Source organism: Oncorhynchus mykiss, chromosome 20 (assembly GCF_057628025.1).
Source record: "Oncorhynchus mykiss isolate SJ-2025 chromosome 20, ASM5762802v1, whole genome shotgun sequence".
NCBI classification, from domain to species: domain Eukaryota; kingdom Metazoa; phylum Chordata; class Actinopteri; order Salmoniformes; family Salmonidae; genus Oncorhynchus; species Oncorhynchus mykiss.
Window position 1 is genome coordinate 25,582,524 of NC_143041.1, and position 27,395 is coordinate 25,609,918.

Here is a 27,395-nt window from a genome sequence, read left to right on the forward strand (position 1 = left end):
TTCCCTCCCCTCTCTCTCTCTCTCTCTCTCTCTCTCTCTTTATCTCTCTCTCTGACCAAGAAAGACCACACAAAGGAAGAGGTAAACATACACACACAGTCACTGAACTGCTTTGGTGGAAGTGAAAGTGTTGAGAAAGGAGAGGAAAGGGAGGATGGTGAAAGGGAAAGTAAAGGAGAGTAAAGAAGAGTAGACCAACGGTTGAGGGTGAGCAAAAACCCTTGTCAATCTGTACCTGTTTATAATTTCAAATCATTTAGGTTTTCTATAATCCACAGGGGGAGAAATTGTTCTAATCTGAGCTGGCGTCAGTGTGTGTGCAGATATGCGGAGAGGAACACCAGTGCATCAGCTGGCGTCCAGGCTCTTGTCGTTGGATTCCAGCTGCTGTGGTTTTGGCTGACAGGCGGAGGGTATCGCTGTGGTCTCGCTCCAGGATGGAATTGGAAACAAACCAAACACATGGAGGATTCCAGAGTTGGAACTCTGGACTTAATCTGGCAGACTCTCTCTCTTTTACACACACACACACACGCACGCACGCACGCACGCACGCACGCACGCACGCACGCACGCACGCACGCACGCACGCACACACACACACACACACACACACACACACACACACACACACACACACACACACACACACACACACACACACACACACACACACACACACACACACACACAGAGAGACACCCATACGAACACACTCACCCTCACATGCACACACTCATTCATGTGAGAGGGTGGAAAGAAATCGAATGAGTGTAGGACAAATGAGAAGCAGGCTGAGAGATAACAAAAGCTCCCGCAACTAAACAACAGGATGGATGAAAACAGGTGTTTGCTGTCCACTGTCTGACTTATAGCTACATACCTTTAGACGGAGCAGAACAAACACACACACACTTACATGCAGTACTTACTTAAATTAATTTGTGACAGAAAGTATAGAACATCTCAGTTGTGCTCTCTTTTTATGTCTTCTACTACCCTCCTTCCTTCTCAGGGGATGATGTGAGCAGCAGCTGTATAGGATTGCCTACCCTCCCTCACTCTCCCTCCCTTTCTCCTTTTCTCGCTCTCTCTCTCTCTCTCTCTCTCTACTCTCACAATGTCTTGCTCTTCCTCTATCTTTCTCTCTCTCTCTTCCTCTCTCTCGTTCATTGTGTTGAGCAGAGGGGATTGAATTTGGCTCCTGAACTGTTACGTTTTCACGGAGCTCAGAGTGAGTCGCATTCAACAGCACACACACACTCTCATACACACACACCCACTTGCACACACACACGCTCGCACACAGGCAGGATTGTCAGCAAGCGCAGCGCGGTGCTCTTTGGGATTGCAACCACAAGTGGACTGGTCTGGTCTGGACCTCCAAGCCACCCTCAAACACTGAGCTAGGAGGAGGAACAGGGAAGCACTGCTTTAACGAGAGGAGAGGTCGCCTGTGGTGGACAAAGCTGCTACAAAACTACTTGGAGAATGGAAAAAACATAAGGAAAAATACAAACTCCTTTACCCTATAGAGAAAAATGCTGAGTAAAGTTTGTGGTTAATTGTTAATGGAATATACCCTGGTATATTGAAACTGCTGCTTTCTCTAAAGGCAATTTCAAAAGACAAAGGTAAGACAAACCTACTACGATGGTCCAGAGGATTTTAGTCCAGAGCATCAGATATTTGAGCTATTTTGCACTGTTCTGAGTAACCGGCATGCTTGTACCAAAACCAAAATGTAAAATCTACAAACACTTTCTGTCTGTTCCCATTATTCATACATCGCATATGTGAGTGATTGAACTGTGGGTGAACCTTTCAATTATGGAACGTCAGTTAGTATTCGTCTGTTTGGGAGACAGGAACCACATACTTTAGATTTTTGGACTTTAGATTTTTCTTTGTTGTTTCTCCCCAAACGTGTTGGTCTGTCTCTGACTACAAGCCCTGCTCTGAGACTCTGATCTCTGGTCTGACCCACCATAGTGAACTGTTCTAAAGCCTCAGCTTGGCACTGAGGATGGGGTGTACCATGGCAGCGTGCCCCCTGTCCTGCCTCCTCCTCATCCTATCCTTCATCCTGACGGGGCCCAGCCTGGCCCAGGACCTCACCAGCTCCACCACCGCTGGCCCGGACACTGTCCAAACCCAGACAGAGAATCAGACAGCTCCGATGACCCCCACCACAACGGAGCCCATCACCACGCTAGTAACCACAGAGTTCAGCGGCATGTCGACACCCAGCGGCGACATCACGGATGATGAGGATGCCATCCCTACCAAAGGCACCCGTTGCCAAGGTTACTACGATGTGATGGGCCAGTGGGACCCACCTTTCAACTGCAATATGGGTGTTTTCCTGTACTGCTGTGGTACCTGCTTCTACCGCTTCTGCTGCCAGTTCAGAGGGCAGCGGCTCGACCAGAGCATCTGCTCAAACTATGACACACCCATCTGGGCCAACACGGGCAAGCCCATCACCACGGTGACCGAGGGCCATGGGAACCAGGAAAGAGACCGCACCCATATGATTGTCTACATCATCTGTGGAGTGGTGGCCATCATGGTGCTGGTGGGCATCTTCACCAAGCTGGGCCTGGAGAAGAGCAGGGGATCGGCAGGGGCGCAGAACGACCTCAGCAACTCCAGGTGAGGGAGAGAGAGTGTGTGTGTGTGTGTGTGTGTGTGTGTGTGTGTGTGTGTGTGTGTGTGTGTGTGTGTGTGTGTGTGTGTGTGTGTGTGTGTGTGTGTGTGTGTGTGTGTGTGTGTGCGCGTGTGTGTGTGTATACATGTGGCTGCAACCATCAACTGAACCAGGAAAATTCCACTACATCATTCTCTTTTGGCTAATTTTAAAGAAATGTGTGTGTTGTGTTGTCAGGGGACACAAATACATGTTTTCATACCCACTGATAAGACATGATATGATTTGTGTATTTCAACAGAATTTCACAAACTTGTTCAGGAAGCTACCTGATCACTTTAGCCAGTATTGTAATTACATTCATGTTGAATATTGAAGGTAACTGCAGGGTGATGTTGTGTTTACCAACAATCTTTAGGGAATATGACCTGCTCCAGAAAGTGAGAGGGAGAGAGAGAGAGCGAGGAGAAGAAAGGCACAAAGGAAAAGAGACAAAGAGAGGAAGGAGATCACAATATGGCCAGAGGTACAGTATAGTAATCTATAGATATCAAGCTAAATCTGTTTACAGTACAAGCCAAAGATTCTGCATATACTTAGCAAAACAAAACATTGAGGGGAAGTTTCAAGTATTCTAAACCATGTATCATATTCCCCAATAGCTACAGTATGTACATTACATGACTTCTCATTCAGGCTTCATCTCACTGTACAGCGTTTTAGCCAGTGTCAGTCAGGTTCAATATCTGGTTCAGTGTTGGAGCAGAACCCCTAGGACATCATTACTGAAACACTGCTATGCTACATGGTGTCAACTCTCCCTCCTTTAATCAGTTTTCCTGTTGTCTTTCCTCCTCTTCATCTCTCTTTCTTTTGTATTACACCTTTCTCTCCTCCTCTCTTCCGGCAGCCCTTGGGTTTTTGAGGCAATCAACGGAGGCAGGGCTGCAGGGGAGAAGAGATTTCGCCCCATCAGAATCTTTCTCTCTCTCTCCCTTTCTCTCTCTCTCTCTCTCTCTCTCTCTCTCTCTCTCCCTCTCTCTCTATCTCTCCCTTTCTTTATTTCTCTCTCTCTCTCTCTCTCTCTCTCTCTCTCTCTCTCTCTTTCTCAATCTCTCTCTCTCTCTCTCCCTCTCCCTTTCAAACTCCCTTTCTTTGTGTTGTTCTTTCCCACCTTTCTCTCCCTTTGTCGTTTTCCCGCTCTCCTCCACTTCCCCTATATCTCTCCCTTCTCACGACTGCTGACTTATGTTGCCTATTTTACAGTAATGTCTATATTAGCCAATAGTTAATAACTCTGCCATGGTTTCATATAACTCCACCTAGCCAATATTGAGTTATTGAAATCTTCTAATGACCTCAATGTCATAAAAAAGTTATTTAAATACATTTAATGAATAAATAAAAAGCCCAAAGGAATGTTTTTATTTCTCTCTGAAATCCACTTATATACTTATATGCAGTAGTTATCCCGCAGGGAGTGAACAGTTGCTCTCGTACGAGGCCGTCTACATCTTCAGTTTGGATAAGTATTCCCAGGATTTAATATTTTTCAGAGGTTAACACCTCTCAAAAATAGAACGCTCCCCGGCTCTATACACTCCTCGGCTGATTAACACTTCGTAACAGATGAACTGCCCTGGCCAGATTAGACTCGCACAGATGAAATAAACTTCTCTCAGATTACTGGAATACTGTCGCTACTCCTCTGCTGCCCAGCTATTACTCCTGGCTGGTCTAGCTGTGTTCATGCTCTAGAGGCCAACTCATTTCTACACAGACCATTTTGTCCTCTCTCTCTCTCTCTCGCTCTCTGTCTCTCTCCCTTTCTTTCTCCCTCTTTCGGCAACAGGCCCCCTGCAGTGCTGCTCTATAGGGCCCCTATTAGACCAGCATGGGGTGTCTGTCTCTCACATCTGGTAGTCAGCTTCTACCAGGGCAGGTGTTAGGTCATTACTCCTCTCAATCCCCCTCTAAAACCTCACAGTAGTTAGCAGTGTACGGTCCATCACACACTGCTCCAATTCTTGATTCCCAAAGGACAGAATGTGCCACTCTACCCGCCCCCAGGTGATGCATGTCGAATCTAATGGAAGACATCAACTGGAAGGGACTTAAAACAAACAATGACATTCATCCTAAAAGGCATTATGCCTGACATACTGTATAGTGATTTATAGTTCAATTAACAACAAGAATGATGATACTGACGTTTAGGTTGTGGTAGTGCATGGTTCAGATCACAACATTCAGAGGACACGGGCCCCAGGCATGATAGCATGGCTAACAGTATCCACTTTAGACCACCAAGGGTGAGAATTAACATGGGGAAGAGAGAGGCCTGGTGGGGTGGTCCATTGATCTGATCTAAGTGTGTGTGACAAAAAACAAAACAAAAATCGTAAAACACCCCTTTCCTGCAGTCAAATGACCAAATTGCCATCTAGTGACCTCAAGGGTGGAATGTTACAAATCTTTTTCATAATTTCATAATTAATAAACATTGTTTCAAAAAACCCGTCGAAACTCCAGTGTTTCTATGTCAAACATTTTTGTAATATTTCAGTCGTCTGTACAGTATATACAGTGTAATATCTGACATAGGTGTCTTCTTTGTTTTAAGCCCAGAACCATATGTGTGAGGTGTACACTTTTGTTTCAAAGTAGATTTGCTTCAGACTACCAAGAAACACTGTGTGACCCTGATTTAGCCCACTGCAGTAAAATGTTAAAAAGATGAGAGTCACCTGCCACCGTGTAAAAAAAACGTGTTTGTACTGCGAATTGTGATAGAAAAATGATGTATTTACCTGATTTGTTTGATATTAATAGTTAACGATTATATCCTTGACATTTCTGTTCTATTAACTGCTGTGTTTCTGTAAAGGGATGGTTTCCACTCGAGCTTCCTGCAGTTAGTCTGGGCGTATGGGCAAGTAAATGGCTTTTCCTAGAGATACCTTAAGCTGACAATGACTTGGTAATAAAAACTTAAAGCTGGCATTCCATAGACAAGATGTGGTGTGTGACTCGAGATAGAGATAGCCTGGAAGAGTTTTGAACAATCCCTCATTGTCTCATCTTCCTGGCATCTAGGAAACTAAGCCGGGTTGGGGGTAAAACAACATCCGTGCGGATAACCAGGAGATGAACCAAGGTGGTTTATGATGTCCCCCTATCCGCATGGGAGGGGTGGAACTAGCCCTGACTAAGCATTTTTAGGTCTCCTATATTTAAAAAAATATATGTATTTGTCCTTTATTTAACTAGGCAAGTCAGTTAATAACACATTCTTACTTACAATGACGGCCTATGAACAGTGGGTTAACTGCCTTGTTCAGGGGCAGAACGACAGATTTTTACCTTTCGGTTACTGGCCCAACACTCTAACCACTAGGCTACCTAGATTTTTCATTATCAGTTAGGCTGCTCGGCCCAACAGTCAAGAGTGTTGTGTTGACTAGTCTCATTATTGCAATAATTAATCAATATTAAATAAAGACGATTGTTTGAAGAAATGATAAAGTCTCTTTCAGTATGAATTTCCACGACACAACCCAAAGGAAGACACAGACAGACAGTCCTTCTTCCTAAATCCTGTCCCTCTATCAGTCAGCTTTCCTTCAGGGTTGGTTTATGTTTGCTATGAGTGCTCTCTGATTTTATACCCCCCTCTCCATCTATTCATCCTAGTCCAGCTGTGATGGATACTTTGTGACATTTACCTTCCCCTGACCTCCTCCTCGGGCTCTACCTCTCACCCCTGGACAGACACACATGAGGGTCACTGCTCATTGACTCAGCTCCAAGGGGTTGAATTCTCATGTTAACCCTTTTTTCTGAATATCACAACATGGAGCAGAATTGGATGTACGGCAAGCTAGATACCACGCTCTCAGGGAAACCAACACCAGGGGACTTTGTTGTGAGGCAAGAAAGAGAGAAAGTGTTGAGGTAGTATTAATGAATAATCTGTGCCCAGACCTGCCTCTAGTTATAGCATATAGTGACCATGTATCCTGTGTTTGGCTGTCCATAGAGGACAGGTTAGTGTGCTTGTGAGTTTTAAAGACGGCTTCCTGTGTGGTTCTGCCTGGATGCCACTGCATGTTTTACGCCCAATTCCAAATCGATTTTTAACCTCTGCCACCTCAGCACTTGTTTGGATCTGAAAAGATTGGATAGATAATATACAGGTTTAAACAGTATTTCCTGGAATCCTGTGTGTTTCTGAATGCCACTGAATGTTTTTAATGATCAATTCCATATGGAACCGTAGCTTCTACTTTCTGAGCACTTGTTTAGATCTGCGTACCATTAGGCAGTAGCATTGGGCAGCGTGCCCAATATGGTATTACAAATGCTAAAACCAATCTATTATTTTTAAATGAAGGCTATAGAAATGATAGATAGGGGTCGATTTGTAATTGGTTATTGGTGTTCCCAATGTTTCTCTGAATGGGTGTACATGTTCCCATATGGCCGTAGAGTGCCACTGGGTATATGTGAGCTCTGTAACCATAATCCAAACTGACAGGGCATTCTGAGTGAGATGTAGCTGCATTGTTGATAGAGGGATGGAGAGGGGGAAATTAAGAGAGTGCTCGTGGAAAAGGAAAAGGGAGATAAAGGGAGAAAGAGATGAAGGGAGGGTAAAAGATTGAAAGATTGGGAAAGGGAGAGAGGGAGAAATATGGAGAGGGAAAGAGAAAGGGAGAAAGGCTGCGATGTACAGAGCGAAAGGGAGAGAGCAGCAGAGTGGGAGTGACATCACAAAGCATTGGGGCTGACACAGAAAGAGAGGTTAAGCGTTGTTTTGGGAAAAGGTCAGCTGAGGTGACACACCTGCATAAACATACAAACGAGACAGCACACATACACACTCCATCACAACTCATCAAGGCCTAATTTGTTTGCTGTAGTCTCCTTCCTGTCCGTTGTTCTCTCGTTACTCTGTGCTCATCACCATCACAAGCACGCCAATTTCAACAATTCAAATGACATTATTCACACCGATTCCAAATCCAGGTCAGGGTATGGGGTATTGAGAATATGGTTCATGAAGTCAAGGAGAAAACATTGTCAGATAGTACAAGGACATCTCTGCTTTTGAAACTGCACACAGAGTTAATAAAATTAGAAATTACATTAGTACATGGGGGAGTAATTATTTTTTTTAAACATTCTTGTGATTTATCAGGGGTACTGCAGCACCCTCAGCACCCCTACTTCCTGTGGCTATGCTTGGTTTATTATTGTATTGTTTTATATATCTCTGAAAACTATCCAGTTTTGATTTCTATTTGCCATATATTTTCCAACTGTGCAGTTTTACAAAAATTCTGAACCTATGTACATTTTACGGACACAGTATATTTAGTTAATTAGTTATCTTGTTATTAGTCCCACCCTTCAGCTCCACTCAACTCCTTCCATCTATCTCTGAACACCATCCAGTTTCGATTTCTATTTGCCATATATTTTTCACCTGTGCTGTGATGTTTCACCAAAGATTTTAACCTTTCTATTCTCATAGTTCCTACAGATTGTAAATTAAAGATAAAACAATTTGCTACGAATTTTATTATATTATTGATCAATATTATTGCTTTTCAAATCACCCAGCAGTGCTATTTGCAGAGTTAGCTCCAGGTAAATGTTTCAATTCTTCAGCCATTCCTGAACCGGCGACCAAAAACAAGAAACAACCCGTATGGGCAGTACCGAAACAAATTATCTAATGATTCTGGCTCTTCGCAGCAAAATCTTCAGAGCTGAGATGGTTGTGTCTCCCATATATATATAACATTCTATTAGTTGCAATCATTTTTTTTATAATCATTGAAAATCTAAATTTTCTTTAACCAATTTTGGTCTTTAATGCAGGGCCGACAGACAAGTTCCTTACTTTCTCCCCCTTCTATTTGCCTCTTCCATTTTTGTGGTAATTCTCCAATTAGTTTGTTGTATTTTTGGATAGAGCAGACATTTCCATATGTCTGTGTTAGCTGCATGTGTGACATGACTCCACCAGTCCTATTTATGATATGCTAGTACATTAGTTTACAGGGCTGGATTCTCTTATCATTAGAGTGGGGACTGTGCTGGGCTGGAAGCTGTGGATTCCCTTATCATTAGAGTGGGGACTGTGCTTGGCTGGAAGCTGTGGATTCCCTTATCATTAGAGTGGGGACTGTGCTAGGGGAGCCTAGTGGTTAGAGTGTTGGACTAGTAACCGAAAGGTTGCAAGTTCAAATCCCCGAGCTTACAAGGTACAAATTTGGTGTTCTGCCCCTGAACAGGCAGTTAACCCACTGTTCCTAGGCTGTCATTGAAAATAATAATTTGTTCTTAACTGACTTGCCTAGTTAAATAAAGGTAAAATTAGAGTGGGGACTGTGCTGGGCTGGAAGCTGTGGTGGTGAATGACGAAGAGTGGGACTGAATGTTGCTAATTAGCCATCATCCTTCCTGATATGAGAGGAGGGATAATTGATTGTTACACAGCATTAGGAGACTCTCCTTGTAATTCGATATGATGCACTTTCACCACAAAGGATTAGCGATGATGATAACACGAAAGCTCTGACGCAGGAAGTCAGATATAAGAGGCTATAGATGCAGAGGCTACGTCCCAAATGGCACCCTATATAGTGCACTACTTTTGACCACGGGGTATGATAAAAAGCAATACACTATATAGGGAATAGGGTGCCATTTGGCACGCATACAGCGACTCTACTGTATGTAGGCTGGGCTACGTGTCCTCAGTGATGCTTAATGCTGTGACCTTCCCTGCGCTCCAGGAGAAAGACATAATCCTATTGTTTCTCATTGACAGCAAGGCGGTCATGTCTTTAATAGCTGAATGACTCTTGTGATGTTATCATGAAGTTACTGGGATTCAAGTGGAATGGAGGATTATACCCTGTGTTTTGTTTCTCACCTCCATGATCTTAAAGATACTGTATTGTTTTGATTTGATAGACGAACGCATTGCAGGCTGAGTCCCAAATGAGTGGGCAGTAATGATTAACATCCCCTGTTTCAATTTATTAACAGTTTTTTAAAATCCCGTACTGATGGCCAGCATCTACCTTACCGTAGTCCTTTTAATTATAATTTCATCCTAATTTTACATCAAACACACATTGGGCTAGTAGGAAAAGGATGACCGAGCACGCCCACATTCTCATGGACGGCGCTGTAGTGGAGCAGGTTGAGAGCTTCAAGTTCCTTGGCATCCATATCACCAACAATCTTACATGGTCCAAGCCCACCAAGACAGTCATGAAGAGGGCACGACAAAAGCCTAGAAACTAGGAAACTAAAAAGATTTGTCATGGGTCCTCAGATCCTCAAAAGGTTCTACAGCTGCAACATCGAGAGCCTCCTGACTGGTTGCATCACTGCCTGGTATGGCAATTGCTCGGCCTCCGACCGCAAGGCACTACAGAGGGTAGTGCGTACGGCCACGTACAACGCTGGGGCTTAGCTGCCTGCCATCCAGGAACTCTACACCAAGCGGTGTCAGAGGAAGGCCCTGAAAATTGTCAAAGACCCCAGCCACCCCAGTAATAGACTGTTCTCTCTACTACCACATGGCAAGTGGTATCAGAGTGCCAAGTCTCGGACAAAAAGGCTTCTCAATAGTCTTTACCTCCAAGCCATAAGACTCTTGAACAGGTAATCAAATGGCTACCCAGACTATTTGCATTGTGTACCCCCCCGCACCCCCAAACCCTCCTTTACGCTGCTGTTACTCTCTGTTTATCATATATGCACAGTCACTTTAACTATACATTCATGTACATACTACCTCAATTGGCCCAACCAACCAGTGCTCCCGCGCATTGGCTCACCAGGCTATCTGCATTGTGTCCCGCCACAATCCGCCAACCCCTCTTTTACGCTACTGCTACTCTCTGTTCATCATATATGCATAGTCACTTTAATCATATCTACATGTACATACTACCTCAATCAGCCCGACTAACCGGTGCCTGTATATAGCCTTGCTACTGTATATGTATATAGCCTCGCTACTGTATATAGCCTCTCTACTGTTATAGCCTCGCTACTGTATATACCCTCGCTACTGTATATAGCCTCGCTACTGTATATAGCCTCGCTACTGTTATAGCCTCGCTACTGTTATAGCCTCGCTACTGTATATAGCCTCGCTACTATATATAGCCTCGCTACTGTATATAGCCTCGCTACTGTATATAGCCTGTCTTTTTACTGTTGTTTTATTTCTTTATCTACCTATTGTTCACCTAATACCTTTTTTGCACTGTTGGTTAGAGCCTGTAAGTTAACATTTCACTGTAAGGTCTACTACACCTGTTGTATTCAGTGCACGTGACACAAACTTTGATTTGATTTGATTAGTGTACATTTAGAGTAAAACTTGCACATAGATAGAGCCTGAAATGGAAGTTCAATTTAGCCTCTATAAATGCCCAGAGATAAAGGCAGTTTTGTTGCAGATTAAAAGCCTTAATCAGCAAGTTGTTTAGTAGCGAGCCAAAAGAAGAGAGAACCAAGCCCTAGGCAGTCTCAGCTAGTGAGTAAGAGACAACATGAGGTAGCGAGGGAACGACAGTAACGTAGGTTTAGAAAGAGAAATAAAGTAAAAGAGAGTGACATTGGAGAGGCTGAGAGAGAGAGAATGGAATATTTAGAGATTTAGGTGGCTTGAAAGTGAGACATTTTTTAATAAAAGAATACCTTTATTGGCCCAGTAGTTACATAATTTGAGGACAATCTTTTCTTAATTTTTCCCGAAACCAAAAACTTAAAACCAAGCCCCTGTCTTTATCCACTGTACACAGAACCCTCTTGAAGCTCTTACACCTCTGCAAAGCCCCCCAGGTGATTCACCAGTTTACTAGCCTAGAATACAGGCTAGGTTGTAAAGTTGTACCAATTGGCTGAGACTGCCATACCTTAGGCTGAGACTGCCAGCGTTGAAGTCATTTGTCATGACGAGGGGCACGAGTGGTGTTGTACAAATCAAAGTCATCAGCAATTGGTACAACTTTAGTTGTTTTTTGGGGTATCTGTACTTTACATTACTATTTATATTTTTGACAACTTTTACTTTTACTTCAATACATTCCAAAATAAAATAATGTACTTTTTACTCCATACATTTTCTCTTACACCCAAAGTACTTGTTACATTTTGAATGGTAGGACAGGAAAAATTGTCAAATTCACGCACTTATCAAGATCCCTGGTCATCCCTATTGCCACTGACCTGGCAGACTCACTAAACACAAATGCTTTGTTTGTAAATGATGTCTGAGTCTTGGAACATTCCCCTGGCTATCCGTAAATTGAAAAAAGAAAATGGTGCCGTCTGGTTGAGAATTTTTAATTATTTATACTTTTACTTTAAATACTTAAGTATATTTTAGCAATCACATTTACTTTTGATACTTTTTTTTGATATTTCAAACCAAATACTTTTAGACTTTTACTCAAGTAGTTTTTTACTGGGTGACTTTACTTTTACTCAAGTATGACAATTGGGTACTTTTTCCACCACTGGGAAGGAGTCCCTGTAGACGAGACATTTTTTCCATCTGAAAACAGCCAGCTATCATGTCTGACATCAACATTGCTTCCCTCTCAGCATGCCACCACAGCACTCCCCTTAGGGGCAGAATTTGGCAGTCCCACACACATATCACACCTACACACTGTTCCACTCAGCAGTCCCAATGGGCCGGGGCTCACTTTTTGGCAGCTCTAACACAGGGGTTCCCCTCTGGCTGGTTCACTTACCGTGTAGTCGCAGTCCCTGATGTGCAGGGTGGAGGAGCACTATTCGGCAGCGGGGAGATACACTGAGCAGAACAGAGGCACCAGTGTGTGAATAATTGATCAATGTCAACTCTGTGAATTCAGTAAACTCAAAGAGAGAAAACATGTTTGTCTAAAGTGATGAATGAGATTGCTGGGGAGGTGGATTAGTTTATTCTGTTTGTCATTAGAAAAATGGGTTTGGGAGTTTTTGTGTGTGCGCATGTGTGCGTGCAAGTTTCTGCAAAGTCTGTTTTGTATAGAAACAGAGTTTATAGAGCAAGAGAGTTGTTCATTCTATTAATCTCTCCCATTTGATATATGTCACATTGTCACCTCTCCCTCAGCTCACCCCTATGGAGTTCTGCTCTGTCCAGCTAGGGAGGGCAAATTCACCGTAGTACCCTTCCCACATTTATACACATTCCTGGCACATAATGTACTGTACAGATAACCACAGCCCAGGGGAAGGTCAATCTGTTCAGGAAAGTCCTCCCAGGAGAGGAGAGGAAAGACCTGGCTCCCCACCCTTCCTGAGATCTGGTTCCGTGGGAAACAAACACACAGAGAAAGAGAGATGATGTCTTTCAGTACAGCAGTGTGTTCCCTTACACACAGCTCAATGACTTGACAGTGTGTTTTAGGGTATTTATGAGTGTGACACTGTGTGCCTGATAAGATTACACTCAATTAAAATGGCCCATTTTCAGTGTCACTCTCTCTGTCTCCCCCCCCTCTCTTCCTCTCTCCCTGTCTATTTCCCTCTCTCTCTCTCTCTCTCTCTCTCTCTCTCTCTCTCTCTCTCTCTCTCTCTCTCTCTCTCTCTTTCAATTCAATTCAATTCAAGGGCTTTATTGGCATGGGAAACATGTGTTAACATTGCCAAAGCAAGTGAGGTAGACAACATACAAAGTGAAAATATCTCTCTCTCTCTCTCTCTCAAGATTATATTCTCACACACTCAGCCCAATTCTCTGGCTCCTGTCACTTTCTCCCATGTTCCCCTGCAGTGCTGCTGTTCTTATTTTTGGCTTTGACTAAGCCTACAATCACACACAGTGGCCAGCTATGGGGAGTTATTTGCCCAGGAGTTTAGGGTTAGGGCTTGGGTCGATTGCCTATAACCACGGGATCATCTTGTTCAATCCCCACTCACTGTTCCTACTCAATCACCACACATGTAGAGAGTCATTCTAAAGTCTAACTGTAATATGTGTGTCTGTCCATTCACAGGACCCTGACAGAGCTTCTGAAGCAGCCCAGAGGAGAGGTTAGCTCAGTGGACAGCACAATCACCAACCCCCCTATCGAAACCAACTACATCTCAGCTAGGATGCTACGCAGCCGCAGCGGTAAGCACAGCTACTCAGCAGACACACACAGTGGTGTAAAGCACTTAAGTAAAAATACTTTAAAGTACTACTTAAGTAATTTTTTGAAGTATCTGTACTTTACTTTATTATTTATATTTTTGACTACTTTTACTTTTACTCCACCACATTCCTTAAGGAAATATTGTACTTTTTACTCCATACATTTTCCTTTACACCCAAAAGTACTCGTTACATTTTGAATGCTTAGCAGGACAGGAAAATAGTCAAATTCACATAGTTATCAAGAGAACATCCCTAGTCATCCCTACTGCCTCTGATCTGACAGACTCACTAAACCGACATGCAAGAGACAGAGAGGGGTGTGTGAGAGAGAGGGGTGGTGGGAAGTGTTTGATCTAAGAGGCCCCCTACCTTTTCCCTCACCCCTCCAGCTGACTGTGCATCCATAGACCTAGGTTAGAGAGAGCATCACACACACACAAATGCGTACACACATCACACACACTGGTCTGCTCAATCCCCAAAAAACCTTTGGATCTCAGACCAGCCACAGTATTTTCTGTGATCCCCACTCAAAACACACACAAACACATACACACATCAAGGATCTGTATTACTGTGTGTTGATGGAGGCCTTGGCTGTAGCACTAGAGATTGCACTTGGATCATCTGCGCAAATGCAGTTTAGTGGATTACACGCACACACACGGCACAGCACTCCTCCAGTCTTGAGGATTTGGGCCGTCGGTGATGTATTATTTACGGTGAGAACTGTAGACTCCGCTAGGCTCACCAATCCTCTTTTTACTCCTCTTTTCCCTCCTTTCTTCTTTCTAAAGGATTTCAGTTTGACACACCAGTTATTCTGGTTTATAGTTCTGTCACTGCTCTAATCTCACTCTGTCTCAGAGTGTGGGATTGACACAGTTTAAAAGGTCTGGCTCTGAAGGTAATGCTGTGGTTTGAATAACCTCTGTCCTCTCAATTGACTGTTAAGGGTCATCCCTTTCTCTTTCTCACTTAGTGGGACATTATAGCACATTATGGCGCTAAACATTATTGGCTTTTCCAGTGGGGAGGGAAAGAGATGCTTTGATAAAAGAAAGAGATGCTTTGATAAAAGAAAGAGATGCTTTGATAAAAGAAAGAGATGCTTTGATAAAAGAAAGAGATGCTTTGATTAAAGAAAGAGATGCTTTGGGAAAAGAAAGAGATGCTTTGATAAAAGAAAGAGATGCTTTGATAAAAGAAAGAGATGCTTTGATTAAAGAAAGAGATGCTTTGGGAAAAGAAAGAGATGCTTTGATTAAAGAAAGAGATGCTTTGATAAAAGAAAGAGATGCTTTGGGAAAAGAAAGAGATGCTTTGGGAAAAGAAAGAGATGCTTTGGGAAAAGAAAGAGATGCTTTGATAAAAGAAAGAGATGCTTTGGGAAAAGAAAGAGATGCTTTGGGAAAAGAAAGAGATGCTTTGATAAAAGAAAGAGATGCTTTGATTAAAGAAAGAGATGCTTTGATAAAAGAAAGAGATGCTTTGATAAAAGAAAGAGATGCTTTGATTAAAGAAAGAGATGCTTTGATAAAAGAAAGAGATGCTTTGATAAAAGAAAGAGATGCTTTGATAAAAGAAAGAGATGCTTTGGGAAAAGAAAGAGATGCTTTGATAAAAGAAAGAGATGCTTTGATAAAAGAAAGAGATGCTTTGATAAAAGAAAGAGATGCTTTGATAAAAGAAAGAGATGCTTTGATAAAAGAAAGAGATGCTTTGATAAAAGAAAGAGATGCTTTGATTAAAGAAAGAGATGCTTTGGGAAAAGAAAGAGATGCTTTGATAAAAGAAAGAGATGCTTTGGGAAAAGAAAGAGATGCTTTGGGAAAAGAAAGAGATGCTTTGATAAAAGAAAGAGATGCTTTGATAAAAGAAAGAGATGCTTTGATAAAAGAAAGAGATGCTTTGGGAAAAGAAAGAGATGCTTTGGGAAAAGAAAGAGATGCTTTGATAAAAGAAAGAGATGCTTTGATAAAAGAAAGAGATGCTTTGATAAAAGAAAGAGATGCTTTGGGAAAAGAAAGAGATGCTTTGATAAAAGAAAGAGATGCTTTGATAAAAGAAAGAGATGCTTTGATAAAAGAAAGAGATGCTTTGGGAAACGAAAGAGATGCTTTGGGAAAAGAAAGAGATGCTTTGGGAAAAGAAAGAGATGCTTTGGGAAAAGTAATGCTGCCTGCTCACTGACCAAAGAGTCAGATTTACGAAGCATTTTGCTCTGGGTGTAAAGTTTGCACCAGCTTTTTCAATAGGGGATAAAACCTCAAAAAACAAAGCTTATTATACTTCCTCTTAACCTTTATTTAGTCTTTTTGGTCTGCCCTCAATATTTAATTCACTTAAAAAACGTGTGTCTACTGGTGTAAACTTTGCACCTGGTGCAAATGCTTAAGTTTGGCCCAAAAGCTTAATTTTCATTTTAAGTGTAGAGCAGCTGATGATGCTTTTGTGTATGTTTATGAACCTCTCTCAGTCCAAAGACAACATTAAAACACGTAGAACGTTGGTTAACGTAAGAAATTGATTGTTAAGAGAGGCCAGAGAAGAAAATGACCAAATGAACTAGTTATCAAACAGGAAACTACCTTGGGATAAGCATTTTCTCACGATACTCACCTCTCACTTCCTCTATCACGCAATAGCTCTTTCCCTTTCTATTCTGTCCATCTTTCTCTGTCTCTTTCTCTCTCTCTGCAACACTTATTTTTCACCCACATTTACCTTCCCTCTCTTTCTTAGTATCATCATATCATATCATCATATTGGCTGATAACCTCCCATCTCCATCTCCAGGCTCCAAAAAAGACAAACAGCTTGTTATTCTTATAAATGACAGATTTTAGCAGGGAGCGATTTGTAGCCCCCCTCCCTCCAGCCCTAAGGGAAGCACTCCAGTTAAATATATACAAACCAGTCTCTCATAGGGACTGATCAACTGTGAGTCTTCAAGCACAGAGGGGTGATGGGGAGTAGCACGGCTCCTTATACAGGGCGGTATTAGGAGGTGGTAGCAAGGTGTGTGTGTGTGTGTGTGTGTGTGTGTGTGTGTGTGTGTGTGTGTGTGTGTGTGTGTGTGTGTGTGTGTGTGTGTGTGTGTGTGTGTGTGTGTGTGTGTGTGTGTGTGTGTGTGTGTGTGTGTCGCTATGCCTGTCACACTAGTGAAGCTCAAATGGCCCATGTGAAACTACACTGCTCTCAAAGTAGTTCAGATGCATTAGGGCCAGCCACACACACACTCTCTCGTGTCTTATAGACAGATGTCAGACGTCCCGTTATGCACTCTCCTCTTTATCACCCTCCCTAAGGCACAAAATACTCTTTAATGTAACATTACAAACACACACACACACATGTGCTTGCTTGCTCGTCTCAGCAGTCTCTTAGTGTTTCACGGCTATGAACACACACAATAGCTGGGTATTGGGAGCAGGTTGTACTATGGGTAAGTGTGTTCAGAATGAGGCACAAACACACCTCTGGGCCTCTTGTGTAATAACCATGTAATATCCAATTTATTATGAGTCCTATTACAGTTCTGAAGGATCATGCCATCTCACCAATTCCCTAATCACACTTTGGACGCGCCGGCTCTCTGGCAAACTCACCACACCTGAACTCACTCTGATAATCACCATTCCTCTCCTTTCCTCACCTATATAAGCAGCTAGTTTTATATCAGTGTTTGTTCGGTGTTTCTAGTGGCATGAGGCGGCCCAAGTCCTTATTCGATTTCCTTCGTTGTGCTTACCGGACTCTAAAGTAAGTGCCTTTTATGTATATAGAGAATTGTATAATGCTAACTTTCTAGCCGGTATGTTTATTGCCAATCAGTTTATGATGCTATACTTTCCTTAGAAAGTATTCCTTCCTTCCTTTGTCTTATATATCCTGAGTTCCATAGATATTACTCCAAGCAGAAGTCATGGATTACAGGAAACATTCGCACCAAGCTAAAGCTGTCACTTTCAAGGAGCGGGACTTTTTTCTTACCTTTATTTAACTAAGTCAGTTAAGAACAAATTCTTGTTTTCAATGACGGCCTAGGAACAGTGCGTTAACTGCCTAGTTCAGGGGCAGAACGACAGATTTTTATCTTGTCAACTTGTGGATTCGATCTTGCAACGTTTCGGTTACTAGTCCAGCGCTCTAACCACTAGGCTACTCTAACCCGGAAGCTTATAAGAAATCCTGCTATGCCTGCCGACAAACCATCAAACAGGCAAGCATCAATACTTTACTAAGAACTAATCGTCCTACACCGGCTCCGACGCTTGTCGGATCTGGCAGGGCTTGCAAACTTTTACAGAATACAAAGGGAATGTAACGCTCGTCTTCCTCCTCTTCTGAGGAGGAGTAGCAAGGATCGGACCAATGCGCGGCATGGTACGTGTTCATGGTGATATTTATTATAACTCAGAACACTCAAACAAAAATAACAAAGGGAATGACACGAAACGAAACAGACCTGTCTGGTGACATACACAAAGACAGAAACAATCACCCACGAAACACAGGTGGGAAAAGGCTACCCAGCCTAAAACCAACCTAAAACAAAGACATAACAAAAGAACTAAGGTCAGAACGTGCCAGGGAAGCACAACCGAGAGCTGCCCAGTGACACAAGTCTACCACACGAGCTAAAAAAGTTCTATGCTCGCTTTGAGGCAAGTAACACTGAAACATGCATGAGAGCATCAGCTGTTCCGGAGGACTGTGTGATCACGTCCTCCGCAGCCGATGTGACAGGTCAACATTCACAAGGCCACTGGGCCAGACGGATTACCAGGACGTGTATACCGAGAATGCGCTGACCAACTGGCAAGTGTCTTCACTGACATTTTCAACCTCTCCATGTCTGAGTCTGTAATACCAACATGTTTCAAGCAGACCACCATAATCCCTGTGCCCAGTACAACAACCTCTCCCTCAACGTGATCAAGACAAAGGAGAAGATAGTGGACTACAGGAAAAAGAGGACCAAGCACGCCCCCATTCTCACCGTCGGGGCTGTAGTGGAGCAGGTTGAGAGCTTCAAGTTCCTTGGCGTCCACATCACCAACAAACTAACATGGTCCAAGCACATCAAGACAGTTGTGAAGAGGGCACGACTCAACCTATTCCCCTCAGGAGTCTGAAAAGATTTGGCATGGGTTCTCAGATCTTCAAAAGGTTTTACAGCTGCACCATCGAGAGCATCCTGATGGGTTGCATCACCGCGTGGGATGGCAACTGCTCAGCCTCCGACCGCAAGGCACTACAGAGGGTAGTGCGTACGGCCCAGTACATCACCGGGGCCAAGCTTCCTGCCCTTCAGAACCTCTATACCAGGCATTGTCAGAGGAAGGCCTTAAAATTTGTCAAAGACTCCAGCCACCCAAGTCATAGGCTGTTCACTCTGCTACCGCACGGCAGGAAGTATTGTAGCGCCAAGTCTAGGTCCAAGAGGCTTTTAAACAGCTTCTACCCCTAAGCCATAAGACTCCTGAACAGCTAATTAAATGGCTACCCAGACTATTTGCACCCCCACCCGCTGCTACTCTCTGTTATTGTCTATGCATTGCCACTTTAGTAACCCTACCTGCATGTACATAATTACCTCAATTACATCGACACCGGTGCCCCCGCTCATTGACACATTCACTCTGAACCGGTACCCCCCTGTATATAGCCCCGCTATTGTTATTTACTGCTGCTCTTTAATTATTTGTTTTTCTTATCTCTTACTTTTTGGGGGGTACAGTGCCTTGCGAAAGTATTCGGCCCCCTTGAACTTTGCGACCTTTTGCCACATTTCAGGCTTCAAACATAAAGATATAAAACTGTATTTTTTTGTGAAGAATCAACAACAAGTGGGACACAATCATGAAGTGGAACGACATTTATTGGATATTTCAAACTTTTTTAACAAATCAAAACATTAAAAATTGGGCGTTCAAAATTATTCAGCCCCTTTACTTTCAGTGCAGCAAACTCTCTCCAGAAGTTCAGTGAGGATCTCTGAATGATCCAATGTTGACCTAAATGACTAATGATGATAAATACAATCCACCTGTGTGTAATCAAGTCTCCGTATAAATGCACCTGCACTGTGATAGTCTCAGAGGTCCGTTAAAAGCGCAGAGAGCATCATGAAGAACAAGGAACACACCAGGCAGGTCCGAGATACTGTTGTGAAGAAGTTTAAAGCCGGATTTGGATACAAAATGATTTCCCAAGCTTTAAACATCCCAAGGAGCACTGTGCAAGCGATAATATTGAAATGGAAGGAGTATCAGACCACTGCAAATCTACCAAGACCTGGCCGTCCCTCTAAACTTTCAGCTCATACAAGGAGAAGACTGATCAGAGATGCAGCCAAGAGGCCCATGATCACTCTGGATGAACTGCAGAGATCTACAGCTGAGGTGGGAGACTCTGTCCATAGGACAACAATCAGTCGTATATTGCACAAATCTGGCCTTTATGGAAGAGTGGCAAAAAGAGAGCCATTTCTTAAAGATATCCATAAAAAGTGTAATTTAAAGTTTGCCACAAGCCACCTGGGAGACACACCAAACATGTGGAAGAAGGTGCTCTGGTCAGATGAAACCAAAATTGAACTTTTTGGCAACAATGCAAAACGTTATGTTTGGCGTAAAAGCAACACAGCTGAACACACCATCCCCACTGTCAAACATGGTGGTGGCAGCATCATGGTTTGGGCCTGCTTTTCTTCAGCAGGGACAGGGAAGATGGTTAAAATTGATGGGAAGATGGATGGAGCCAACTACAGGACCATTCTGGAAGAAAACCTGATGGAGTCTGCAAAAGACCTGAGACTGGGATGGAGATTTGTCTTCCAACAAGACAATGATCCAAAACATAAAGCAAAATCTACAATGGAATGGTTCAAAAATAAACATATCCAGGTGTTAGAATGGCCAAGTCAAAGTCCAGACCTGAATCCAATCGAGAATCTGTGGAAAGAACTGAAAACTGCTGTTCACAAATGCTCTCCATCCAACCTCACTGAGCTCGAGCTGTTTTGCAAGGAGGAATGGGAAAAAATGTCAGTCTCTCGATGTGCAAAACTGATAGAGACATACCCCAAGCGACTTACAGCTGTAATCGCAGCAAAAGGTGTCGCTACAAAGTATCAACTTAAGGGGGCTGAATAATTTTGCACGCCCAATTTTTCAGTTTTTGATTTGTTAAAAAAGTTTGAAATATCCAATAAATGTCGTTCCACTTCATGATTGTGTCCCACTTGTTGTTGATTCTTTTCAAAAAAATACAGTTTTATATCTTTATGTTTGAAGCCTGAAATGTGGCAACAGGTCACAAAGTTCAAGGGGGCCGAATACTTTCGCAAGGCACTGTATTTTCTAAAAACTGCATTGTTGGTTAAGGGCTTGTAAGTAAGCATTTCACTGGAAGGTCTGCACCTGTTGTATTAGGCGTATGTGACAAAAAACATTTGATTTTATTGAATTTTATTGGTAATGTCCTTTGTTTGGTTAGTATTGTTGATATACTTATATATTTCTCCTTACTTATGGCACTTTGTATTGTATACTAATGTATTTTATCTATCTCCTCTTTGTATTCCCTTCAGACCACAACCTCCTATCATAACTTGTCACAAACTTATCTTCCGGCCTTACGAGCCATCAAATCTCCATCTTACCACCCATGTGCTCCTGTGACCTTCTGCTGTGCCCTTTTAGTTAGTGAATAAATAACGAGAACTGGAAACCTTGTCTTGAACCTTTGTTCCTGCATTCTTACAGATGCGCCATAGTGGCAATATCACTTTTCAACCTAGCCTAAGATACAGTCCACCCTAGTCTTTTTCTTTAATTATATTAGTAATAGTACTGCTGCTTCACTGCTGCATAACTCCAGCCCGTTCCCTCTGTCCCTCAAATGACTGCATCATGTCTCAACAACCCTCCACTGTTCAGACAGAGAGAGTAGCCCAGGACCAACTGGAACAGACAGCTAAGGACACATATCTACACTATCTATCATAGATGGCCTGGTCTGCAGTCTAAAGTACACCACCCAGCCAGACCAGCCTGGCATGACATTACATAACCATAATGGGCCGCTCCTGCCCTCTTGTTCTTTCTTCAGTGGGTCACCACGCCGAAGGTCTTACTTGGTCATAATTTAATGGATAATTGTTCTTAATATGCAAGGCATAACTCCAACTCCCCATCTCCCAGCTTCTTCTTTGCTAGATCACGTACCACTCATTTGATGTAGGCATCAATTGATGCACATACAGTGCATTCGGAAAGTAGCCAGGCCCCTTCCCTTTTTCCACATTTTGTTACTCCAAACCCATAACGACAAAGAGAAAACAGTTTTTTAGAAGTGATTGCAAATGTATAAAAACTAAAACACAGAAATACCATATTTACATAAGTATTCAGACCCTTTGCTATGAGACTCAAAATTGAGCTCAGGTGCATCCTGTTTCCATCGATCATCTTTAAGATGTTTCTACAACTTAATTGGAGTCCACCTGTGGTAAATTCAATTGATTGGACATGATTTGGAAAGGCACACACCTGTCTATATAAGGTCCCACAGTTGACAGTGTGTCAGAGAAAAAAACAATCCATGAGGTCGAAGGAAATGTCAGTAGAGCTTTGAGACAGGATTATGTCGAGGCACCGATCTGGGGAAGGGTACCAAAAACTTTCTGCAGCATTGAAGGTCCCCAAGAACACATTGGCCTCCATCATTCTTAAATGGAAGAAGTTTGGAACCACCAAGACTCTTCCTAGAGCTGGCCGCCCCTCTAAACTGAACAATCAGGGGAGAAGGGCGTTGGTCATGGAGGTGACCAAGAACTCGATAGTCAATCTGACGGAGCTCCAGAGTTCCTCTGTGGAGATGGGAGAACCTTGCAAAAGGACAACCATCTCTGCAGCTGTCACATCATGTATGTAGGTGGCAGGGAAGTCAAGTGCAGGAGAATCAAACTTGGTATAAATTGAGTATTTTAATAACTTAAAACAGAAACTCCAAAACCAAAGACCATAATAAAATAAATGTGGGTACAAGAACCCGTCGCACACTAATCCATAAAACATGAACATAACAATAAACAATCTCTGACAAGGACATGAGTGTAACGGCTTTCTTCTATCTCCTCCTCGGACGAGGAGGTGTAGCAAGGATCGGACCAAAATGTGGCGTGTAGATTGCGATCCATGTTTATTAAACTGAAGCAACACGAATCTAAATACAAACACTACAAAACAATAAACGTAACGAAAACCGAAACAGCCTAATACTCGTGCACATAAACACAGAACACGGAACACGGACATCAGGACACTAAGGACAATCACCCATGAAACACTCAAAGAATATGGCTGCCTAAATATGGTTCCCAATCAGAGACAACGATAAACACCTGCCTCTGATTGAGAACCACTTCAGACAGCCATAGACTTAACAAGAACACCCCACTAAGCTACAATCCCAATACCAACACACCACATAACAAAAACCCATGCCACACCCTGGCCTGAGCAAATAAATGAAGATAAACACAAAATACTTCGACCAGGGTGTGACAATGAGGGGAAACAGAGGGTTAAATACACAACATATAATGAATGGGATTGGAACCAGGTGTGTAAGAAGACCAGACAAAACAATGGAAAATGAAACATAGATCAATGATGGCTAGAAGACTGGTGACAATCGCCGAGCACCGCCTGAACAAGGAGAGGCATCGACTTCGGCAGAAGTTGTGACAGCAGCACTCCAGCAATCAGGCCATTATGGTAGAGTGACCAGACGGAAACCACTCCTCAGTCAAAGGCACATGACAGCCCGCTTGAAGTTTGCCAAAAGGCACCCAAAGGACCCTCAGACCATGAGAAACAAGATTCTCTGGTCTGATGAAACCAAGATTGAACTCTTTGGCCTGAATGCCAAGTGTCACGTCTGGAGGAAACCTGGCACCATCCCTATGGGGAAGCGTGGTGGTGGTGACATCCTGCTGTGTGGATGTTTTTCAGCGGCAGTGACTGGGAGACGAGTCAGGATCAAGGGAAAGATGAACGGAGCAAAGTACAGAGAGATCCTAGATGAAAACCTGCTCCAGAGCGCTCAGGACCTCAGACTGGGGTGAAAGGTTCACCTTCCAACAGGACAACAACCCTAAGAACACAGCCAAGACAACGCAGGAGTGGCTTCGGGACAAATCTCTGAATGTCCTTGAGCGGCCCAGCCACTATCTTACGTCTCAAATCAAATCTTGACTACCAAAGTCCATTTGATGTCACAAAGCTGTCCAGTACTTTAAAAATATACTCTCCTGTTGTCCTGGTTTCCAGTGGTTTTCAGAAGAGGATGTCTTCCTTAATTGACCCCCCATAAACGTAACGGACATATACCAGGAACTGTGCCAGGCCCGCCACGTCTGTTGACTCATCCAGCTGTAAACGCATAGAATTCACTGGCATGTATGCAAAGCAGTAATTGTTTCAAAACATCTCCTGCCATGTCACTGATGCGTCGAGAAACAGTGTTGTTTGATGAAGTCATTGTCTGTATAGTTTTTTGGGCCTTTTCCCCCAGCACGGTCCCAGCCATGTCCACAGCAGCAGGAAGAATTAAGTCCTCCACAATAGTATGGGGCTTGCCTGTCCTAGCCACTCGGTAGCTCACCCTATAAGAAGCTTCTAGGCCCTTCTTATTAATGGTATCTGTTGCTTTTATACATGTCCCACTACTCAAAAGTCGTCTTAATTCTCGCTCAAAAAACTCCTGTGGCTTATTTTTCAAATTGGCATGTTTTGTTTCTAAACGTCTGCGCAAGAGTGAATTTTTCATCGAGTTGTGAGAGAGTACTTTTGCACATATAACACACTGTGGCTGAGGAAAGGCACTACTCCCAAAATAAGTGAACCCCAAATCAATGTAGTTCTCATCATATTTGCGCCTCTTCGATGGTCCAACGTCCCTGTCTGTTGTTTGGTGCTTTCCCGGGTAAGGAGGCAGTAGCTCTTCGGCTGCATCAGATTCACAACTGTCAGTGTCCGTGCTAGCTGGGCTAACAACGAATGTAGAATTACTGATGCTAGCATTGGATGTGCTCGTGGAAGCAGAACAACTTGTGTCGTCGACAGGTGCCGGTGTAGTACTGCTGGTAGTAGCAGTACTACCAGTAGAGCTGGTATGTGTCTCTATGGACGCGGGCCTTACTTTCTTTAACCATTTATCAATTTTAGAGCAAAGGGAATGAGCAATGGCTACATTTGGCTACATAGTGAAATTCCTGCGAGAGAATAACGGTTAATGTGATTGGATGTTAATTATTTGACTAGGCTACCTGTATTTGACATTGTGTTGTTATTTTTGCTGAACACTGAATGGTTTAATTTTATTTTTGGCAGTGAAACGAGGCTACTCAGGCGAGAAAAAAAACTCACCCAAATGTATAGCCCCGTTGGAAAATATAAATTGACTGTTTGAAAATGTGAATAATTTTTTTCCAATTTTTAAAATAATTGTATTTTATATGTGAGTCACATTTTTATTTGGCTACCCCCGACGGCATTGCGCGTACCCCTGGGGCTACATTGTACTCCAGTTTGGAAATACCTGTTCTATACCCATGACTGTCAGAGTGCTCACGACCACTGCCATCCTACCCAGGGTCTGAGTAGGACCATGAACCAGCCCTACAGGACTTCATTGAGTGGTGTGACAGTGTGCTGCTGGAGTTGAATGTCTCCAAGATTAAGGAAATGGTAGTCGAATTCAGGAGGAAACCCCCCAGGATGGGCCAGGTGATCATCCATGGTGAAGAGGTGGACATTGTGGACCAGCATAAATATCTTGGTACCATCTTTGATAACACCCTGAAGTTTGAAAAAGCTCACCAGAGACAATACATCCTCATGAAACTGAATTAATTAATTGTCCACAAATCGATATCGCAAACCGAGAGCATGCTGTTTTTCCTTCGTATGCTGGTTCACATCCCTTTCTGTCAAGAACAGGAACCACCTCCAAGCCATTGTGAACACCTGTTGTAAGATCCCCGGGGTGCCTCTCATAAGTCTGGCTTCATTCTTTGAGCAGCAGGCCAGGAGGAAGGCCTATAACATCCTCAGCACTCATGTCCTCATGTCCTGTGCTGTCTCAAGTGCTCCACCAATAGGCACAGGGCCTCGTTTGTGCCCGAGGCCATCGAGGACCATTAAGGAAGACCTAGGGACTATTCTAGAAATAGTTTAGCCCTGCAATGAATTAAGAACTGTAAATACCATTAACTTGTAGTTTCTTAAATTGCACAATGTGTGTGTTTGTCCTGTCTGAAGCACCCTGTCAGCCAGGAATTAATTGCCCCTTGGGGATTAATGAAGTAGTATTGTATACACATGGGAAACTGAGCATGAAAAACCCAGCAGCGTTGCAGATCTTGACACACTCAAACTGGTGCCCTTGGCACTTGTTACCGTTCAAAGGCATTTGTCTTGCCCATCCACCCTCTGAATGGCACACATATATAATTCATTTCTCAATTGTCTCAAAGCTTAAAGCTCTTTAACCTGTCTCCTCCCCTTAATCGACACTGATTGAAGTGGATTTAACAGGTAACATCAATAAGGGATCATAGCTTTCACCTGGTAAGTCTATGTCAACGAAAGAGCAGTTGTTCCCAATGTTTTGTACACTTTGTACACTTTGTACACTCAGTGTACAAAGTATAAGTATGAAATGTTATTTGTATACAACAAATACAATGTCTTATAAGCCCATGTGGGCTGAGCATCATGAAGATGAGTGACACTATAATAAATAAATAAACAAAAACAAGTCATGATCGGATTTGCTGAAGGAGGGACGAGCAAGGACCTTGTAATGCATGTTTGTAAGTTGAGTAACAGCAGTCTAGGACTTTATTGCCCCTAGTGGTGAAAAATATGTGTTGGTAAAAGTTGGGGGTCACATGTCTTAGTGATGTGAATTAAAATCACCAGAATCAAGAAAAGCAACCTCCGGGTGCATGGTTTCCTGCTTGTTAATAGCCTCGTACAGTTTGTAAAGTGCCTGCTTGTTGTAGTTGTGTCGTCCTGAAGTGGAATATATATACAGCAGTCATGATATAAGATTGAATATATATCCAGCCATTATTATGAGCTGTCCTCCCCTCAGCAGCATCCTGTGCATGGTGTGGTATCTTGTCCGAAAGCATTGTTTCAGAAAAACAGAGAGTATTGCAGTTACGAGTCCTGTTGATTAAAACAAATCTGTGATCAGTTCTATCCATCTAATTATTAGTCAATAGAATGGAGGGAAGTGGTGGCCAGTTTTCCCTTCGCCTTCAGTTCAGCTGGTGCCAAGTCGAACCCAGCCAGATGAACCGAACAAGTGTGCTCGCATACTCCCTTAAAAGTCCTAATACCATTTGTCCATTTTGAGACTCCGTAGCCAGTATACACTTCCTCAAAATAGTCCGAATTTATCTAAGATAACTCAAGAAGTCTGTCATTAATTTGGATGTTTTTGCAGAGGAGATCTTAGTTGTGCAATTGT

At 43.0% G+C, this 27,395-nt stretch overlaps 1 protein-coding gene across 1 annotated transcript in view; it reads left to right on the top strand.

Moving 5' to 3' along the window:
• Positions 1–278: 278 nt before the first annotated feature.
• Positions 279–27,395, top strand: part of LOC149974468 (protein shisa-9B-like) — a 46,840-nt gene continuing 19,723 nt past the window's right edge. Inside the window, exons 1-3 of the mRNA XM_090212692.1 lie at positions 279–2,655; positions 3,069–3,176; positions 13,696–13,814. Coding sequence (XP_090068818.1) covers positions 2,027–2,655; positions 3,069–3,176; positions 13,696–13,814 — 856 coding nt within the window. The 5' untranslated portion in view covers positions 279–2,026. The remainder of the gene's footprint in view (positions 2,656–3,068; positions 3,177–13,695; positions 13,815–27,395) is intronic.